The sequence below is a fragment of the Passer montanus genome, unplaced genomic scaffold (assembly GCF_014805655.1).
Source record: "Passer montanus isolate IOZ18808 unplaced genomic scaffold, ASM1480565v1 scaffold43, whole genome shotgun sequence".
Classification (NCBI taxonomy): Eukaryota; Metazoa; Chordata; class Aves; order Passeriformes; family Passeridae; genus Passer; species Passer montanus.
This window is the reverse complement of record NW_024369151.1, coordinates 6123975-6144928: the sequence shown is the minus strand read 5'-3', so window position 1 is coordinate 6144928 and position 20954 is coordinate 6123975. Positions and strand designations below refer to the sequence as shown.

The following is a 20954-nucleotide window of genomic DNA, read 5'->3' as shown; positions in this document are numbered from 1 at the left end:
TTCAAAATACCTTTGTGTTACTCTTCTGTTGCATCACTTACTAATACTTTCATTTATCACAACTCTTCATTTAACACGACTCTTAAGTACTGCTTTCTCCCCTCTTTTAAACCATGGCCTTTAATATTTAATTATTTAATTGGTTTTTTCTCTGGATTTCAAATATTGGTTTTGATGCTTATTTTCGTTTTGTGTTTTATCTTTTTATTTTGGTTTTTATTCTGTCACTTCTCCATCTCTTATACGTAGCTTATGTCCCTTTTAACATCCCCCCATCAGCCCCCTCCTCCTCCCCCTGCCTCTGCCTCACCCTCTGCTGTTCCCAACGGCCCCCAGTCTCCCAAGCAGCAAAAGGAACCCCTCTCCCATCGCTTCAACGAGTTCATGACCTCCAAACCCAAAATCCACTGCTTCAGGAGCCTAAAGCGCGGGGTAAGTTCTCCTCTGGATACCTCTCTCTCTCTCTTTCTCTCTTTTCTTCCTTGCGCTTTTATTGCACGTTCTGTTATGTAAAAACTTTTGTTTTGTGAACGGTTCCATTGTGTTTTATCATAACATGCAGACAAATCCAAGGGTTCCCAACATATGAAGCCATTTGTAGTCAAAACCCCCACAATGAAACCACAAAAAGTGCAGTTCCTGATGGAAATTACCCATCTGGGTGTCTTGGGGATGGAGGGGGCTGGATAAAATAGGGAAGGAGGAGCTGAACATGGAGTAATGCTCATGTAAGAAGTCAAAGTCTTTAGTTTTTCTCTCTGCAGGGGGGGTTCAGCTCAATGTCTGTCAGAAGGAGATGAGCAAATTAGGAGAGCTTCTAGGAGATAATAATTGTGATTGCAGTTGGTGAAAGCTCAGTCTGGAATGATGTGACATTGTCACTGGAGCAGTGGGAACTTTGTTCCAGTCACTCAGCTCATGGTTCAGGTGCTGCAGTGTTAGTTTGGGTAGGAACTCTGAGTCTTGACAAAGAAACTGGTGAGAGGAGGAAAGTGAACTGACCCTGGGTGGTAACAAAGCTTTCCATGGTCCATGTGTGCTTTAAGCCAGAGCTGCCAGCTCAGGGGAGACTGGGACACAATTCCCAGCACCACAATGCACAGTTTAAAATCATATTCTGTGTGCAAAAGCTTTATGGTGCAGTATGCAAGCTCCAAATGACAGAGGAGAGCTTCTGAGGGAGCAGGATTTGGGATTCCCCTGCCAGCAGCTGCAGTGCAGTGTCAGTGCTGGAGGAAAGATGCTGAAAGCCTCCATGGATTTGTGGATTCACCTGGGTTTAGGTCACACTGGACCAACACTTTGTGACACATCACCACTGTTCCAAGCTCAGTGTCCCTGTTTCCTTTGCTGTTGATAAAGAAGGAAATATGGCCTGAGGTTTTCCAGGTCAGCTGCTGTTCCTGTTGCTGACAGCAGCTGTGGTTATATTCATGAACCAATGCTGAAGGGTTTGTGTGGAATTAAATCCTCTCATTGGTGGTCTTCATAAGCAGTAAATAAAATGTCAGGTCCCTGAGATAACATTTGCCATTTTTCAAACAAAAATAAGGCTTTATCTTGCCAGAAACTCACACATGGCATGGCTCTACTGAAAATTTGCTGGCACAGTGTGGCTTTGCCTCCTAGGTGAAACCCTTAGAATTATTTTCTCCTGTGAAAATTACAGGAAGAAGACAAAAGTGTTCAGTATTTTAAATGTTTTTTAGAGCAGACACTAGCAGTGAGGAAGTGACTACTTAAAAAAGCCCAAATTCTGCTCCAGGCACTCATTTAGGTCTGATGACTGGAGCTGTATAAAAGCAGAGATGATTTCCATGGGGAACTTCAGTGGTTGGTTCCAAAGAACTGAGAGCAGTGCTGTAAACAATGCACTGTCTCATCTGGTTACAGACAGAACAGTTAAAAATAAAGATGTTTTAAACAGTTTCAGTTCTTTGCTAGGAAATTGCCATTTAATGGGATATTTAGAACACAAAAAATCCCATTTCTTCCCATCCCTGTTTCATTGGGGAAGTGGGAAGTTTCTAAGCTCTCCAAAGGCAGGTTCTGTACGTGTCCCTCCTTACCTCAGTTTCAATTTGGCTCAGAGCATCTTTTCTCAGTGGTTTTTCCAGGTGGAGACAGAGTTTCAGTTCTGCTTGTGCAGCAGCAGAGCTGAGGGTGTGCTGGGTGGTGGCACCACTCCAGGGGTGGCAGCTGGAGCCCTCCTTGTCCTGGGCAGTGCTGGGTCACTTTGGGGTGAAGGCACTGCTGGATGTCAGGGGGTGTGTGGCAATCTAATGCTCCATAGTGGCATGCAGAGAACAGAATGTTGAAATGAGTATTTCCTACTTGACTTAAAAATACTGGTTTGTAGTTCCATGGGCACTTCACCAGTTTGTATTTACAAATCCCTACTGACTGATTGCTTGGCCATATAAGCAATTAAAACTAACAATTATAACAAACTGCTTTTCACAGTTCCTGAAGGAAGGCCATTATTTTATGTATTAAATAGCTAAGAAATCCAAGCACCCCTTAAGAATTCTGCATGCCATATTGTTTTAAGTCCTTTGTGTGAAAGGCAAAGTAATGAGAACAATGTCCTATAGTCTTCTCTGGAATCCCTCAGATTTCTGCTGACACATTCACTGAGAATGTGCAAGGAAGAGCTATTGCTAAATCTTCATTTAAACCTTTCACTGTGTTCTTTTGCTATTTCATTTCCTTCCCCTGTCAGCTACCAGGATGTTTGTATGTAAATACTTTTCCTGCCTGACTCATCCTGAGGATTTGGAGTCCAGTGTTCAGATCATCATCTCTTATCCCAGAGGGATGAACTCAGGCCCCTTGGATCATTTGGAGATATGGAGGAGGAGGAGAGGCTGAAAACCTCTGGCAACTCGCTCTGTCTCATTTGGAGACTTGTCAAATACACATTTTAGAGCTCCTTGGTGATTTGTATTTTACAAATGGTCAGACTAAGAGATCATCAAAGTGCCATATGACCTTCAAAAATAAAATCATTCTAACCAGGCAAAAAGAAAATCAAGAACCACCCACAAATCCTTTAAATTTATTAGGTGAAAAAGAAGAACATTTGATCTGTACATCAGGGAAGCAACTTTTTGCAAGGTCGTGCAGGGACCAGCAGGGCAGCACAGTGTAATAGAAGTTGGGATTCTGGATCATTTCATTTGCTCTGAATTGTCTCTGCACTGCTGGGTTTGTTCCCTGGCAGAATTCCACTCCAGACACCTTCAGTGAAGGTGTCCACAAGGCTCTTTAAATCTTATTTTAGAGTATTCAGCCAAATTGCCAAGAAGGTGCTCTCTGGATTTCTTAATAAACCTGAGCTCTCAAATTCTACAAAGCCAGGGGAAAAAAGTTTACTTCAGAGAAAATGGAATCACACTCTTTTTTTGCATTGTCTTAAGGAATAAGGAAAAGAAAAGTAACTGTTTGACATGAGCAAGTCCTGAGACTGTAGCAGGACAAATTCCAGCAGCAGGAATTGCACATTGTAATTGATCCTTGAAACACAACACGGGAATGGATTCCCATACAACTCCTCTATGAAATCTGGGAGATCAGAATGTGTCTGGAGAGGAGGAGTGTTTTAGCAATTTTCTTTTAAAATTTTGGTTTAGCATCTTATGTTGCATTTGGCAAAATTGCTGGTGACTGTTAAAACAAATTATATAATTGGCTATGATATGTTCTGTGCCCAGTCTGGTTTTAATTTTGCTTCCAAACCAAAAATCCAATGAATCTTGTTTTCATGGACGGAAACAGATGCCTGAACAATTCACAACAGATGCAAGGTTAATGTGGAGGAACCAATACCAGTATCAGTGGTCACTGCCAATATGAAATCCTAGTCTGTTAAAAAAAAAAATTAAATATTTAGGTGCTGACTCTGGTCAGTGTCTATGGTTTTCTAATCACATTTTTATATTTCCCTCAAAGCTTTTTTCTTCTAACCCCAGCAGCAGAAATGTCCATTATAGAGAATACCATGAAACTGTTAGAGCACTTATTATGGATCAGAGCTAGGAGAAGGGGGAAAAGCTGTCATACAATTTTGTGAATGTTTTTTTCAAATAGCTGTTTTAAAAGACACTATAAAATTAGTATAGCAGTTCAAATCAACTTCATCTCTTTAGGGAAGTTAAAGCCAGAAGAGCACAGAGAAAGAGGAACCAGTTACATAACCCATAATTTCATTTATGCTTGCTCTGCTTTTTCTAATTCCTTTTGGAGGACAAAGGAAACTCGGTATTCTGCTGGTTGATACTAATTTTGTGTTCTTTAGTTTTATTGCTGTAGCAGCAGTAACATCAGCACCTTTTTTTCAAAGAGCAATCCTCCAAACTAACAACATCCAGGGGTAGAACTTACACCTTTGAATGACTCCGTGTGCTCTGTACTTGGCTTTCCTCCCTCTCCCCAGAGCCTGGGAAGTGGCTGAGCAGGGAGGATGCTCTGGGAGCTGGGGCAGACATTGCTGTCAGTATCCGAGTTCCATAAAGCACACGGAGGAAATTTTTGTGGTTTCCTTTCTAGTGGAAGTTGTTGACTTCATTACAATGTGATTTTATTTCCATTGCACCCGTTGCTGCATCCCTCCCTCCCCGTCTCCTCTGACACTCTGCACTCCTGTCCCTCCACACCCAGCCCTGAATCTGCCCCACTGATCAGTACTTTGTTCTGTGAGCATGCAGAGGCAGCAGGCAAAGCACCCCTTCTCCAACCTGCTCTGTTCCCTGCCCTGGGAACACTTGTTCCAAAGTGTCTCTCTGTGCCAAGCCTGGGACTTTTTGGTGGGTGGGGTCATTAAATCCGTGGCACCGAGAGAAATGTCTTCTGACCTTGGTATTTAAACAAGCATTTAAAAATACCATGTTTTCTGATCTCTCTGAGCATGCTGAACTTTTAATACCCACCTGGCTCCCAGGAGGCTCCCACTCTGCACTTTGAGGGTAGTTAAACACCAAGCTGTCTTTCGCTGTAGAAGCACTGAACACTGAGGTGCCGCGCTCGTCCCCGGTGTAACCAATGTGTGTTTTCTCTTGCTGACTCACCAGCAGACACAGTCTTTGTATATTCACAAAGAACTCATGAAGAGGACTTTAGGGACACCCACGTGTGCCGTTGAGGCTAGGGAATATGTTGTAAGTCTGAGTATGGTGTGATCAGCCCATACTGTTGCTACACAGTCGCTAACCCCACTTACAACGCCGGCCCCAGTGTGCTGTGGCAATGTGCTTTGTCAAAGAGCCAAGGAAAATTTGGGTGGGAGGCAGGTGGCAGCTTACAGTGTGATGTGCAGGAAAGATAATGTCTGCTAGTCCTGGAAATGCTGAAATTGGCACAATTAAAGTAGCTGGACCTGTGAAATTCAAAGTCTTGCGAACAGGTTCTGCACATTTATTTTAAATGATTTAATGAATGCAGTCATTTAATGAGCATCACAAACTCTCATGGACAGGAATCCTGTGCCTTGGTTGTGAAGCATTCCCTAGAGCCTTTGGAAGCTTCTGTGAGCTGTCTACAATGATGATAGTTCATGGAATCAAGATATGTTACCTCTAAATCTGCTACTTGGACAAAGCAAAGTATGGGGAGATTGTTACAGGGCCACTAAAAAAAAAAAAAAAAAAAAAAAGAAAGGAAGAAAAGAAAATTACCTCTTGGTTGTATGTCTGGAAGTCCAGTGATTTATTTCAACCCTGTTTTCTGTAAGTGAGGTTAGTGGCCGTGACTGTCCAATAACACATGGACCTGCTGGCTTTCATGCTCTCTCATGTGTTATTGAAGCTTGTGGCTCTTAGACTCTTTATTATTTTCCCTGCAAGACTAAGCTAGGCTTGGTTTAAATTGACAACTTGAAACACATTTGCTCATTTCAAGGAATTGTAACTTATTTGATCATTCAGAGGGAAAACACCTTTGTTCTCCCAGGAGCTGTGAGCAAGTTTCTAGCTGTGAAAACCCAATAGAATGGGCAAAAGTAGTTATGTAGTGTTTAATGCAGATTTATTTTCAATCTGCCTATATTTGTTTATATTAACTGAATCACTGTCATGTAAAATTATCAATAAATTTCAGAAATGGAAAACTGTGAACATGACTTATTTCAGCATTTCATTGTTTCCAGCCTATGAACTGCTTTATTTATACTGGTTATAACAATCCCTGATGTACTATTTGGAAATGCTATTAATAAGTTCTCTATTTTTGTCATACTTAACAGCAAAAGAATTGAGCATACAGTGTCTGTAATCCCTTTCAAATTTGCTGAATTTGCAGCAAAAGAATAGCCTTGATGCAGCTGATTCTCCAGTATTTAGTGCCTTTAGAGTGAGTAGTGTTTAGCCACTAGCGCATGTAGCATACATTTGTGCCTTTTTAGAGTGCTTCATAGGTAAATATTTATTCTGCACCATGAGTCTTGTCTGTATCTATGTACAAGAATCTCAATTTGTGCTGATCATGTCTATGCTAAAGTTCACAGGAGTGCTAAAGCAATGATGCAAACACAAGCTGCCTACGCTGAATTTCTTCAGACCATTCTTTCTCCTTCTGTGATTACTCTCTCCAATGGATTGGTTTTGTTTGCTTTATTTTTTTAATGGCCTCTTTAGCTCAGAGGGTGAATTTCTTCATGGCACTGTGATTATTATCATGTGTTTATTCCCTAATGGACTGGACTGCAGAGGGAAGTGTCACTGCTGCCTTGTCACTGAAGGATCAGTTCACATGCAGCATTTCACTATTATTTCAAGACCTTTTATTTTCATTGAATGGCTGGCATGTGTTGCTGTAAAAATCCTGGTAACTAATGGGAATTTTTTTTTTTGGGGAGGAAAAAAAAAAGTGTATTTCTTAAATCTGCTGCCCACGAGAGGTGTGGAGCCTTTATTTTAAATCCCATCCTAATGAACTGTGTTTTTGCTAGAAATGGAGCATCTGTTTGAAAACACCATTGCCAGGAGCTGTTGGTAGTGCCAGAGAACTTGACTGGAAAGAGGTTCCCAAGTCTGGCAGCACAAATCCTTGCCTGGAGAGAGGCATTTCCCAGCTTTTACCTTCCAGCTGTTGTTAACATGGAGTGTGTGTTTTTATACCCTCAAGTTTGTTGGGTAGTTGGAGCATTTCACAACTGTCCCTGAAAGCTGGCAGGGCAGCTCAGTGCCCCTTGCTGGAGGAGGAGGAGGAGGCTGGGTGGAGTTTGGATTCTCTTTTGCTATCTGGCTTTAGATCCTGAGCAGCAGCTCACTTGTGCTTGGCACAGAACTGAGCACTGGCAGTCCCCCTATCTCTTGGAAATCCTTCTGAGCTGCAGCTGTTCTGTCATTTTGCAGTGCTGAAAGAGGCTTTGGGAATTTTGGTGGTTGTGTGCCCAGGCACAGTTGTTCACCTGGGAGTTTCTGGGGCACCTGCCCAGAGCTGTGTGTGCAGGTGAGGCAGGGCAGGTGCTGCTCCATGGGCACACTGCTTTCAGTCTTGCTTTCCCAAAACAACTAAAAGATAATGTTTGGGCTCTGTCCCAGGAAATGTGGTAACTTCTGGAGAATTAGATCATGTATGTCATTTAAGGAGGTTGAATAATGTCTTACCATGCTGTCATAGAACCAATTTGGTGTCAAGAGAATAGATGGTTTTTTTCCTCCTCCTTGGGCCTGACCTTGTCCAACTGGCCAAAGTACGTTTGAGTCTGAGTATTTGTTTCTGAATTGTTCAAGAATGTGAAATGGCTTTCTGTGCCTTCCTGGGCAGCACTCTGCAGTCCACAGGGACAGTCCAGGGGTGTTGTCCTTTGGCTGCAGCCAAGAGCCAGGCATTCCCTGGAGGTCCCTGGTGCTGGGTGCTGCTGGAGCTGCTCCTCTCCTCTCCACGGAGGTTTGGCTCAGGGCTGGCCCCCCAGAGCCCTTCCATGAAGTGGCTGATGCATTTCAGCACATTTTTGATCCAAAGTGACACCCATGCATTTGCAAGCTGTGAGTTTTCCCCACCTCAGTGCTGTGATGAGAGCTCCCAGTGTTGTTGGTGTAGCTGCTGTCAGTCAGTCCAGGTCTGATCTCACCTGTGCCCAGCTCCTGCACTTCCCATTCCTGTTTCTGGCCAGGTCGTGGCAGCTGCCCAAGCCCATCTTGTGAACTTTTGCACAGATCTGTTAGTGTGACCCATTTTGCCTTCCAACAGCAAGGGGATTGTGTCATTTTATTGTAACATCAGCCTCAAAAAGTTCCTCTTCTACTGATGCATTGTTGTTTTTTCTCTCTCTCCCCCCACCCTGTATCTCTCCAATTTTACATGAAGCTTTCTCTCAAGCTGGTAAGCACATTTACAGCATGCCTGTCCTGTGTTTTAATCACAATTTCCTGTGTGTGTTTTAATGTGCACTGTGCCACATGTGACATGACACTGAAATTAACTGTTAAATTTGTTTCTTCTTTGTGTTTGCTTTTTTTGACATTTATCAGATAAATCTGAATACACAGGTCTGGAGTCTAATAGAGGTGATCAGAATTCAGTCTTCTAATAAGCTGCTAAAAAATTAACTCTAATATGTAGTTTAGTTTTCACTATTATAATCTAGGGCTATGAAAATGTAGAAAAACCGTATCAAGCAATTCTGCTATTGTATAAGTATACATTAAAACATTAAAAGAAGGGGAAAAATTAAAATAAAGGTGTCTGTGCTTGCTGGACTTTTTCCAGAGAGCCATGCATGTCTTTCTGTGTAAAGTAGCTGCAAAGTTTGCTTTCCATGTCCAGTATTACTGGAAATCTGCATCATAATCACCTACATTTTACAGCCCTATGTAGTCCTTCAGAATAACCAATAATGACATTAATTAAAGTTCTGTAAACCTTAACCAACAAGGTTAACTCAATCTGATTTGACTTGGCAAATTGAGAGATATGAGTCTGTGTGAATCTTAAATTCCATCTTGGATGCAGCTGGGAAGGTTACCTGAACTGTGGTAAGATAAAGATGTTACTGAGCTGGAATGGGATGGGGTGACAGACCTGGGAAAGCAAATTACGTGCACAAGGTACTGCTTTGCTTCAGACACTCCACACCTTGTATGTCCCACAGCTTGGCCACATTCCTCTGGCCCTGGAGAGCCCCTCAGCAGGAGAATGTGCCTGGTGTGCTGCCCCACCTTGTGCAAACACACGAGGGCCACAGCCAGTGATGGCATCTGGGGACCTCAGAGGATCCACAGGGACACCTAAGCTGTGTCAGCTTCCAAGTTCTCTTACTGCTCACCAGTTTGTGCCTTTGGGTGCTCTTTCCCTTCCCTGGGAGGGTGGGCAGGCCCTGGCACAGGGTGCCCAGAGCAGCTGTGGCTGCCTCTGGATCCCTGGAAGTGTCCAAGGCCAGGCTGGACAGGGCTTGGAGCAGCCTGGGATAGTGGGAGGTGTCCCTGCCATGGCAGGGGGTTGGAACAAGATAAGCTTTAAGATCCCCTTCAACACAAACTATTCTGGGATTCTACATTTATCTCGTGCTTGGACACATCACTGTGGGCCTCTTCTGCTCATGGCAGCTCATCCAGCTCATCATGGGCACCAGAGCTGGGCCTGGAGCATCTCGGGCAGTTTTGGGTCCTGCTGCTGCTCTGGCAGCACAGTGACTTTCTTGGGCTCCTTTAGCAAGGGTGCTTCTCCCTGAAGAGCTGTGGTAGGTCTTAGGAATGATGGGAGTGCCTGGAATACCTGCAAACCTTCTTCTGGCTGCTGCCAAGCCTCTGTCCTGGGAGTCCACTGCATTTGTACCAGATTTCCACTCATTTTCTTGCTCACAGTGCTAGTGTGCTGTGTAGCTGAGTTAAGCCTTTGTATGTAGGAATAAATCCTCCAAAAATGGCTGGCATGGCCTTTCCCTGGGACTTGCAGAATTTGGAAAGATGTGCAGGGAGGGCTGAGACCCATTTTCACCTCAGATGGAGAAAAGCATCTTTTTGTAATCTCCTCTCAGATCCTACTATGCAAGAGCCAAAACGGAGGCTGAAAAAGCTGATGCTCTCCTCACACGTAGCTTCAGTCCAGAAACTGGTCCTAACACAGGCTCTGTTTTCACACTCCTTCATCTTGGGACAATTGGAATCCTAACTCAGTCTCTTTCTGCAAGGAGACCTTGTGAGCAGCACATGAGAGACAGCACAGCTTTCCCCTCACCTCACTGCTGCAGCATTTCTAAAAACGTAGGCAATGTCCACAACTTGAGAGGCAGCCCAGGTGTGTTTGTGCTTGAGAGCATGGAATGTGCCCAGCTTGTGCAAAAACTGCTCCTCGACTCTCCTTTCTGGAGCAGGGGCTCAGTTTCTGATAGGAACTTCCTGAGCACAGCCTAAAGCTGGGGTGAGGTCACCTGCCAGCCTCGGGTGTGCAGCTCCATACAGCTCCTGCCTTGGTCTGAAGCATTGTGAGCCAAGCTGCTGGATTTAGTCCAGCTTAGAACTCTTGAATCAAGTTGAAAAATCAAAAACGAGGTACCAAAATGATGCTTTTCCAAATTTCACTCTGTCTGTTGCATTCTACTAATGTACAACTGGGGATGTTTTCAAGCCTGCTTTCACTTCTGCTTAGAAGTGAGGAGGATATGTCAGAATATGTTATCTAGACTTTCCTGTAAGTGCTTGTTTGTTTACAAAGCTGCTTCCAGATGCTTTGCCTTAAAAAGATGTGTGTGGTTTTAGTGTGGATTATCCATAAAATAGATTGAATCACTCTCATCTCTGTTGTGATGTGGGAGTTGCTGTCAAGCAAAATCTAAATGTTAAAGAAAAATGAAAATAGATTTCTCCTCTACCAGGCACATCAAGTAATGTAAGCACTGGTAGGACTCTGTGTGGGTAAAGTTTCAGAATCAGCATAACTTTTAGTAATTTGTGTTAAATTTGCTTTCTCATTGTCTCACAAATGGAATTTTAAGTGTATTATTGCAGAGATGATCAAAGCTTCACCAGAAGCACATGCCATCTTTGGCTGACAATCAGTACAGCAGCAGTTTCCCCAGGCCTGCTCTGTGACTTTGGGACGGCCACTCCAGAGGAGAAGGTGACCTGTGTGTGGCTGTCCTCCAGCCCTCTGCCACCTCCAGCTTGGTTTGGAACAGCTGCAGGAGAAAGTCCCAGAGCCCCAGCACATTCAGTACAGAGCCAAGGTCCAACGAGCAGCTTCGTGGCAGTGTCTCCTCTAAATCCTCCTCCTCAGAGAGAAATTTGGTGTTTTAGCAGGCCTGATGGCCCAGCCCTGCTCAAGGCTCTCAGTAAGCTGAGACCACTGAATTTGGTCACTCAGCTTTGTGTTTTTACCCTTCTATCTCCCATATTCCACCTTGGAAATGGGACAGGGAATGAGCAGAAGCCAACACGAGCAAAAGCTGCCCAAATTCAAGCTCATGCACAAGAACCTCACTCCCTTATGGTGCAACTAATCACTATTAATATGTGTTCAGTGTAGCCCACCCATCTGCCTCCATTGCCTTCTGGCAAGACAAAAATAGGTGTAACTGTGAAGAAAAGAGTGTGGATGTATTTTATGTGTCATCTATCTGCCATATCAAATTGAGGCAATCAAGAGGAGACATAGCAGAAGGCAGAAAAGGGGTTTTCAAGCAGAATCACACAAAGGTAACCACTGTGGTCTTCACATTTTATTTTTTTTCCCTTTGGTTATGATTCCAAACTGACTGATTCCATGGCTTTGATATAACTTCTGGTTTTTATGTGAGTACAAGTGAGAGAGAAAAAACTGAGAAACTTTGGCGTGGAATGTGGACCCTGGAAAGTAAGCAGCATGTTTTTTGAAATTGCAGAGTCCAGTGGGGAATGCCTCTGTTAGCTTGGTGTACTCAGGAGAGCCCTGACATAATTGAACTGTGCTGGACCAGCAGTCAGTCAGCAGTGCACAGGAGAAGTGCAACTGTGACATGGGAATAAAAGCCAGGAACTGCTTTTATTGGAATGCTGTTTGTAGCTGAGTGAAAGAAGGCAGGATCAGCTTTCCATGAGAAGGGAACTCTGGTTAAAAAAAAAATAAATTATACAACTGTACATAAAAATAATTTCTCATCTTAGCTGTTGAATTCTGGAATTCTCCAGCTGATCTTCCATTAGCCACTGTTAGGGAAGCAGGATGTTCCTGGGATCATTTTGAGAGCATCCAGATTCCTCACCATTCAGGGACTGGTAACACACTGCAAATGAGAACAATGCTTCAGACCACTGTGATTTTGCACAGGTTTTTTTGAGCTGCTTTCAAAATGCAATCCCAAAGGATTCTTTCAGACTTTGATTATTAATTTTTCTTCCCTTATCCCCCCACCCTCCATTCCACTCTGTGCAGGGAGCAGGCCCAGAAGACTTCAGCAATCTCCCACCTGAGCAAAGAAGGAAGAAGCTTCAGCAAAAGGTCGATGAACTAAACAGGGACATTCAGAAAGAGATGGATTCAAGGTGAGTCAAACCTCTCCAATGAAAAGTGAAATTGCACTGAGCAGAGCCCCTGTGTGTGATGGATGAGGGTAGATCCCAGCAGGAGAGGCTGTTACGAGATGATGGCATCATCCAAAGTCTGATCTGTAGCTCAGATTTCCTGGAAGCAGGAAGATAATGACTCCTGTGCTTCTGTGAATGCTTTTTCTACAAGGCTGCATTTATCATTCTGGTTGAGAATAAGGCTATTTTAGCTACACACTTTTAATTGATTCTGGCAGCCTGTATTTGTGCTTTGTGTTTGTTCACATTCTGTAGTTGCATTAAAGATTCAGCGTGTTTTGTTTGTGAGACACAGAACTTTTCTTCCCTGGAGGATATCAAGACTGGTCTCTTCCTAAATACTGCTTTGCATTTGTACACATGTGCCTACATTTTGTGTCAGCTTGCTTTCAAGAACCTATTTATTTTGCCTACTAACCCAGAATTTTTCCTTTATATTTCATATCACAGACGAGAAAAGAAAATTGCATATGGTTAATGATTTCTCATTGCTTTGGTTTTTTCCTCTGTGGTAACCTCTTAGGTTTGCCTCTGTGCAGGTTTTTCTTTCTGTTCTGTATTGATTCCGAGGTAACCCAGCATTAAATCAGATACGGAATTGCAGCAGAGTGAAGTTTAAATGAAGATAGTTTATGATGGAGAAAATAGCACCAGCAGTTAAATAAGAGTTAAACAAACAGTAATAATTGTGACTCATATGTTTGCAACATTGTCCCTTAAGGCTTCAGGCACAGAGCAGTCCCACTTCCTTGCCACCCACACTTTTTCCCAGTTTCCATACACACAAGGCAAAGGCACAGGATTGCAATTGTCAAGAGTTTGGTGGGAAACTCTAAAGTATAAAGAGTGTTAACTTGAGCCGTGGGACTCTCATTAACCTCTCTCCCACCAGCTAATGCCTAGAGAAAATCTGAATAGTTGTGCCTAAAACCAGCCCACAATTCCATTTTCAGCTCTGAAATGTCCCTCAGCAGCTGAGAGAAGCTGCCCTGGGACTAGGCTGGATGCAGGGTCACATTTTGTAGCCTCGAGTCTGTCTGTCCCTGTGCTGTGGCAAACACAAACCATCTGGAGCCAGCTTCCTTTCAAGCAGTGTGAAACAAATAAATATCTTTCAGATTATTTGGGTTGCTAAAGACAAGCTGCAACAGGCAGGGTGAGAATTTCTTGTTTGTCCTCCATTTCTGTTATTGATACATCTTTGTTCCACTTTCTCAACTGGAGGTCAGCCTGTGATGGATGATAATGATTCAACTGTTTGTGTGTGCCCTGAAAACTGGAAAGATATTAGTCTAGAAAGTTGGAGCTGTCATAGATTGCAATGGTTGTGAGATTTATTATTATTATTATTTTCCCCAGGGCAGCAAGTAGGTGCTGTTGTAGTACATAAAAAACCATGTCAGGCTAAAAATCAATATCAAGTATATTCTCACGTTGTAGGTAACTCACTGTTTTTTATCTCTGACAGTGTAAATTCTCTTCTGCAAAATAATATTACTGTTCTTTTTTAATGGCTGGTTCTACACAGGGCAAAAGCCCCACCTGGGTGTTCTCAGTTCCCTTTGTAACAGATTAGGTTGAACCTCAGTGTGAAGAGGAGACAGTTTACTAAAGGCATTTACCCCCAGCTGCACTAAATGTGTTTGATTTTTGTTTTGCCCCTCAGAGATGCCTTAACAAAGATGAAAGATGTGTACATCAAGAACCCCCAGATGGGAGATGCAGCCAGCGTGGACCACAGATTGGCAGAGCTTGGGCAGAACATTGAAAAGCTGCGATTAGAAGTTCAGAAATTCGAGGTATGAGAAGAGACATTTCAGTAAAAATTTCAGTAAAAAGCAGCTCAGCAAATGCTCAGGTCTGAGCAGGGCCTTCCTGGATTTTCCAGATGTATTGATGCACTTTGGTGTGTGAGGGCAAGGGCAATCTGAGCAGTGGCATTAATTGGGGTCTTTGGACTGATTTGTGTCACACAAACTTGCACCATCTCCTGTGGCAGTCAGCCCACAGTTAAATTTGCCACAGAAAACAAATTGTGCTAAGTGGAGGTGAAGAGAATATGTAGTGCTCTCTGGACTGCCCAGAGGGCTTCAGATGCTTATTTAATTAATTAAATAGATTGAAGCATCATGTTACAGACGTCTGTGGAAAATCAGAGTGACATAAATGCAAAGCATCATTTAGAGACTAACAGCAAGACAGAAGCCATCAGATGAAATATGTTTTAAGGAATAGTCTGCCATGAACAGGAAGCTGCTTAGTGATATAAAATCTCCAGAACAGAAGGGGAGTGTTTGGAATATATGAAGCCCATTATAATTACATGAGAAGGATTAGACAGCTGAGAAAAGACTTCACTTTCTACATTATGCTTTGAACATAAACAGATACAGCCCATTAATTTCAGATGTGGTTTTACTATCCATTGCTTTCCTACCCGTTTGAAATCAGTGGTTCTTTCATTCTCCCCAGCTTTTGTTCTTGTGCATTCAGCAGTTGCTGAGTTTCTGGTGTTACTCAGACTGCTCTAAGCAGCCACACATGATTTTACTTGGTTGTGACTAGAGCAGCATCATCTCCTGCTGGCTGTTACCTCTTCTCTGTCAGGGTGCTTCCAGGACCCAGGGCCAAAAAATAGCTACATTTTCTATAAGTGTATTTTTCAGCAAGACAATCCAGAATTTGAACAAGTGAGCACTGCCACTCCAAGGAAAATGTGAACATGCTTACAAACCAGTGTGTGTTCTGTAGCTTGGTGAACAGGGTGAACAGTCTGTCTGTCTGTCTGTGTGGCAGGGCTGGCTGGCGGAGGTGGAGGGGCGGCTGCCGGCTCGGAGCGAGCAGCCCCGGCGCCAGAGCGGGGTCTACGAGGCACAGAACCCCTCGGGAGTGAACAGCTGTGCCCAGGACCGGGAGAGGTACAGTATCTGTACGGGCTGGGCTCGGCAGAGCCCCTGCAGGCACCGCCAGGGCTCTGCAGCCTCCTCCTGCCTCACATTGCTGCTTGCTGACTGCGGTGAGCTGTGTGACAGCCCCCTCGCTCGCTGCTCTGAGCCAGTGCTTTTTCACAGCTTTTACAATTAAAAATGAGGCTTCTCACTCATCTCTAGTCACAGCCAGCTCCAAGCAAGCTCTGGAATCGCTGAGCTGCTCCAGCTGGAGTTGCTCCCTTGTCCCAAGCCTGGTGACTGAGTGGTTCTCTGCTGCTGAGGTTGGTTGCTATAGTTGCTGTGTTTTTCCTCTCTTGAGCAGCCCCGATGGCAGTTACACAGAAGAGCAAAGCCAGGAGACTGAGATGAAAGTACCTGCAACAGACTTTGACGATGAGTTTGATGATGAAGAACCACTACCCACCATAGGAACGTGTAAAGCTCTCTATACATTTGAAGGTATCACTCAAACTTTACCCTCATTTCACAGACTGGAGTTTTTAAAGTTGATATGCCATGGGCCAGTGGGAAACCTTCATTAAACCTTAAATAGCCAAGGGGCAAGTGAGGCTCTGATGTGATTCTGTAGAAAGGCACCAAGACAGGGATTTTTCTCCTGTTGCACAGGAACTCTACAAGAGAAAGAACCAAAACTCTGCTGTCAGGGTCACAGTTCTGTTTCTTTATGTACACACTGCTGCCTCCTGAATCATAAGCTCCTCTTCTTGCTGCCAGTGATGCACCAAAAGCTTTGTCCACCCGTGGTCTGAGTTACTGATTCCTGCTGTGCAGCACAGCCTGATGTCCCTGTTGCTGTGTGTTTCAGGTCAGAATGAAGGAACAATCTCTGTAGCAGAAGGAGAGATGCTCTATGTGATAGAAGAGGACAAAGGGGACGGCTGGACGCGGATCCGAAGGAACGAAGATGAGGAGGGCTATGTCCCCACCTCCTATGTTGAAGTCTATTTGGACAAAAATGCCAAAGGTGCTATGACCTATATTTAATGCTATTATTATTGTTTTATTTGCTTTCACAGAGATAACCCAAGCCTGAAGCTGCTCTGTGTTGCAGATAGAGCCTTTTAAGAGTCTGTACAATGCCACCAAGTGCATTATTCCGTACATGGACTAATTATGGCTTGTTGTACTGCAAAAATGTGCTTTTCTTGCTCAGAGAAGGGTAGTGTGGGGGAGTCCTGAAAGCAGAGGGGAAATGCAGCTTTGCCTGGACAGTATTTGCTCTACTGTCACTGCCATTGCACGCCCAGCTTAGTGCAGGAAGCACAAAGCCCTTTGGATTGTTCAGGCTCTCCTCAGATACCCAGGTGGCACCTCAGACACATCCACAAGTGAGCTGTTTGTCCCAAAGTCACTCGGTGGAACTTTATGGAGGGAATATTTAGACTGCTGGTTTGTGTCTGTGTGGGAGCCTTTCAGAGCCTGTTGTGTTCTGGGGACCTTTTGGATTGAAAACTGGTGGTAAAATTTAGTTTAATGTGTGGAAGGGGAAGGAGAGATCTTACCAAAACCCCTCTACACAGCACTCTGTGGTCCTTGATAAATGGGTAAAACATGGAGAAGGCTCCTCTGTTCTTTCCCACCTTGCTACATTTCAGATGTGTTTGCTGTTGCAGATGACCAGAACTAATGGTTTAATTTTTGCTTACATGAGATCAATGGAGGCATTCAGAGTTTGGGCTCCATAAGCTGCTGTTTGTTGCTTTTAATTCTTCCCAAATGTTTTATGTAAGGAAGCAGTGCTGCAGGGCAGACCTGGCTGGAGTAAATGCCAGTGCTAAACACCTGGTAATGGGATACACTGAGAAATCAAAAGATTTTAGCCCTGTTTCAAATCAGGATGTGAGGATTCCACTGTGTTAAATAATTTGTGTTTATTCAGTCATTTAATCCTTCAGATTATTGTGTTTCCTAGACTTGAGAGTTCTTGGTGTGAAACAAGCAGCCTCATCCAAGTCAAAAGCAAACTGAACCATTTTCTTGGGGGTTTATGGGCAGCAGGAAGAGAGGACTGCAACTGTACCTGTGAATCAGCATTGAAACTCGAGCAGTTCAGTGCTGGGTTGGGTGTTAATCAGTGCAGTGCCTTGCCTGCTGCAGGTGAAAATCTGGGCCTTGTTTTATTTTGCCATAATACAGCAGTTTTATGTTCCTGATGGCAAATACATAGTCAGTTGAGATGCAGAAGGGTGCAAAAAGTTTAGCCCCCTCTGTTGGCTTTTATTAACCTTTGAAAGATGGATCATCCATTCCCCTTTATATCCAGAACAAGGCTGAAGGATTGGAAATATGGAGTCACAGACTGGTTTGGGTTGGAAGGGACCCTCTCATTGCAACCTCTCCCATGGCAGGGACACCTTCCATCAGAGTGAAAACAAACTGTGCCAGGGGTGAAGGCTGACACAGCTGCAGCCATGTCTGTAGCCACAATGGAGGATTCTCAGATCATTAAAAGTTTTTCCATAAATTTTGCTGGATTTCAGGAACAAATCAAATGGATCTGTGAATATCCAATGTATAGGAACAACATTTACCTCTTTTATTTCTCAAGTCTCTGGTTTAAAAGAAAAGCTAAAAGAGAATGCTTCATAGAATGCAGCATAAAGATTTGGAGGAATTGCTGCTGTGTTTAAAAGGTGAACTTTGTTGCAAGCAGCAAATTCATTTTTAAGGTATTGGTAGAAGTGACTTGATTCAGTCCTTGAAATGGAAGCGATGACATTCCTGAAGATAACATTGTAAATACTAAAGCAAACTTCACAAACTTTAGTAATCCTTTCCTCTTTTTGGAAAGAAGATTGGGCAGCTGGCACCACCAAAGGCTGGTGGCAGCAGGGTGGGAGCTCAGCAGCCCCTGTGACTGTGCCAGCCCTGGCTCAGCCTCACCTGCCTGGCCAGGCTGTGTGTGTGCCACGAGCCAGGGGCAGCTGGCACCACCAAAGGCTGGTGGGAACTCAGCAGCCCCTGTGACTGCCAGCCCTGGCTCAGCCTCACCTGCCTGGCCAGGCTGTGTGTGTGCCACGAGCCAGGGGCAGCTCAGTGCCCCAGCTCAGGGCTCTGTGAGAAGCTGCTTTTCACTCAGCTGCAGCCTGTGTTGTCAGGGCTCTGCTGCAGAGCTGAGCTGAGCAGGACAGGTAAGTTGTGTGCTCAGGTGGTCTTAGAGGAGCCAAGCTGGCTCTGTGCCCTGCCAGTCCCTGTGAGGGCTCCTGATGACATTTACAGGGGTGCCTCTGGTCAGGGCAAGCCCTGTCACAAAAAGAACAGTAATGCCTACCTTGTTTTGCCTTTTTTTTTTTTTCCAGATGTACACAAACCACTTCAGAAAATCTCTGAGTAGGTTTGCATAGGCCTGTCCACCCTTTATTCTCCTGGTTTGCTGCTACGGTTGTTTTAAGAGCTCTGTTTGAGAAGGTTTTCTTTAGAAGAGATGAATGCACATGTCACATCTCCATCACTGAGAGACTTTGTTAGGTACCAGGTTGGCTCTGAAATGTCACTGCTGACGAAGGTGCTGCCCTGCCTGTGTCCATTTAGTGCAAACAGCACTGCTGTCCTCCTGAGTAGAGAGGAGAGCTGCAGGCTCTGCTCCCCTGGGATTCCTGCAGGAAGCTGTTCTGTGCACACCTGGGTGTAGCATCTTGCAGGGCTTTTCTGTACCTGTCTGGTGCTGAGAACTCTCAAACACAGGAGCTGGTTGGGCCTTTCAGCTCGAGCCTGACCACCCTGTGTCACTGCCTCTGGTACCTCATCATCTGCTTGGCAACAAAACTGTCTGTCACTGAGGGATGTTGTGAAATCGTGTGACACAAAAATCCTGCATGGAGCAACCAGCTCTGTGCAAACCCTGCACTGCACCCAAGAGAGGCCACGTTCCCTTCCAGCAGAAAGCCTGGGTGGTTGTCTGGGTGACATGCAGGAATGGAGGCTGCTTTGGGAGGTTGAACTTCTTGATAAAAACTATTTTGGAGCTGTGGGCTGATGAGCATTTTGGCTCCTGTTCCCCTTCACTTCTGATGATATCAGTAATTCCTTATGGGCAGCTCTGGCATTGCCAGTGCTGCAGCTCTGCTGTTTGCTGTAACCATCATGCAGAGCCTGACTTATATAAATCTATAGGTAAAAGTTAACCATGCTGATGCACTTTTTATCTAGGATATATCTGATTATTTAATGCTTGCCAAATTATTTAGGAATTGGTAATGATAAACTGGACTGTGGCTTTTTAAAATCCTTTTGTTAAATACGTGCCCTTAGTTCTCCCAGTATAAAAAAAATTGTATATAACATAACTTAAAGACTAAAGTTACTTGAATTTGAATTGTTTTTATCCTTTTATATGTGTATAAATATAAATGGTTTTATAGGCTGTTCTTCTGCTTAACCCAGCTGTTTTGGTAACTGCTCAGTCCCTCTGATGTTGATAAGTGTTTTTGGTTACTCAGCTGCCTGCACCTGGACTTGCATAGGAGCTGCTGTTGTGTGTTAAGGTTTGTTCAGTCTGGCCAGTGTGGTTGTCTTGTTTCTGTTCTTATTTTTTAAAGAATCATCATCTGTCAGGAATCTCTTTATAGCTTGATGTACCATGGTGTCTTCTTCTAATAAACATTATATTTTCTCATTCCTGTGAGGTTTTGGTTTTTGAGTTTTTTTAATGACAGTAACTAGTAGATGGCAATAATTAGTGGCAAAAAATAGTGGCATTTAACTTTCCTAAGGGACAGCAAATGGCCCAGGGCTGCTTCTCACTCTAAGCACAAATGCAATTCTTCTCAAGAAAAATATTTTACTGTGGCTCTTTGAAAACTTCTTTGTGCTGTCATTTGGAAGGATTTGATGGAAGTGGGTGCAGAGGGGGTGAGAAGGCTCCCTTGGTTTCTCAAATGCAAGGGAAGTTTGGACTCATGCAGCATTCCCTTGGATACAGCAGTCTGGGCCAAATCACATCCTGGATTGCAGCTTCACTTGGCCAAAGGCAGGACTTGTCCTCAGCCCCCAGGGTGTGGGAACAGGGATGGCCAGAGGAGGGGGTGGAGGCTGGGGCTGGCTCACTGGCCTGCATTTTGCTCCTTTGCCTTGAGAAGGGAAGGCCTCTGCAGCCTGTGGTGGAAAGGAAAGCTCTGGATCCCTCTGCAAATCCTTTGATTGAATTTCCTGTTGTTGTTCAGCGTCATTGATGGTCTCTGGAGCTGTCACTTGAACAGATGCAGTGCTGCTTTGCTGACAGAACATGAAAAAGCTGGTTGTTTTCTCAGTGGCAAGCAGCAGGTGCTGGCAGGGTCCTGCTCCTGTGCTTTGCTCCCAGAGCACAGCAGAATCCCAGTGCTCATCCCAGGCTGGAGGGAAGGGCTGAGGCTGAAGGGTTTCTGTCTGTCAGGAGCCTTCCTAAGCCCTGTAACCCAGTAGATGCTTCATTGCTTTATTCCTTTAACCTCCTGCAGGCAGAGCTGCTCTTAAGGGACCCCATTTCCCCCAGCCTCTTTCTAATCCAGTCTCTTTCTTTTTGTCT

The 20954-nt window shown here is 44.3% G+C and overlaps 1 protein-coding gene across 27 annotated transcripts in view; it reads left to right on the top strand.

Moving 5' to 3' along the window:
* FNBP1 (formin binding protein 1) overlaps window positions 1–20954 on the top strand; it is a 93445-nt gene that overhangs the window by 69403 nt on the left and 3088 nt on the right. For 2 of the 27 annotated variants that reach the window (XM_039720285.1, XM_039720283.1), the window contains 9 exons: window positions 337–432; window positions 5070–5156; window positions 8308–8322; window positions 12349–12458; window positions 14167–14299; window positions 15297–15418; window positions 15750–15889; window positions 16257–16415; window positions 18751–20925. In XM_039720285.1, coding sequence (XP_039576219.1) covers window positions 337–432; window positions 5070–5156; window positions 8308–8322; window positions 12349–12458; window positions 14167–14299; window positions 15297–15418; window positions 15750–15889; window positions 16257–16415; window positions 18751–18785 — 897 coding nt within the window. In that variant the 3' untranslated portion in view covers window positions 18786–20925. Of the gene's footprint in view, window positions 1–249; window positions 433–5069; window positions 5157–8307; window positions 8323–12348; window positions 12459–14166; window positions 14300–15296; window positions 15419–15749; window positions 15890–16256; window positions 18372–18750; window positions 20927–20954 lie in introns of those variants that run through there. The other 25 variants (XM_039720293.1, XM_039720290.1, XM_039720294.1 and 22 more) reach the window with 22 other exon arrangements.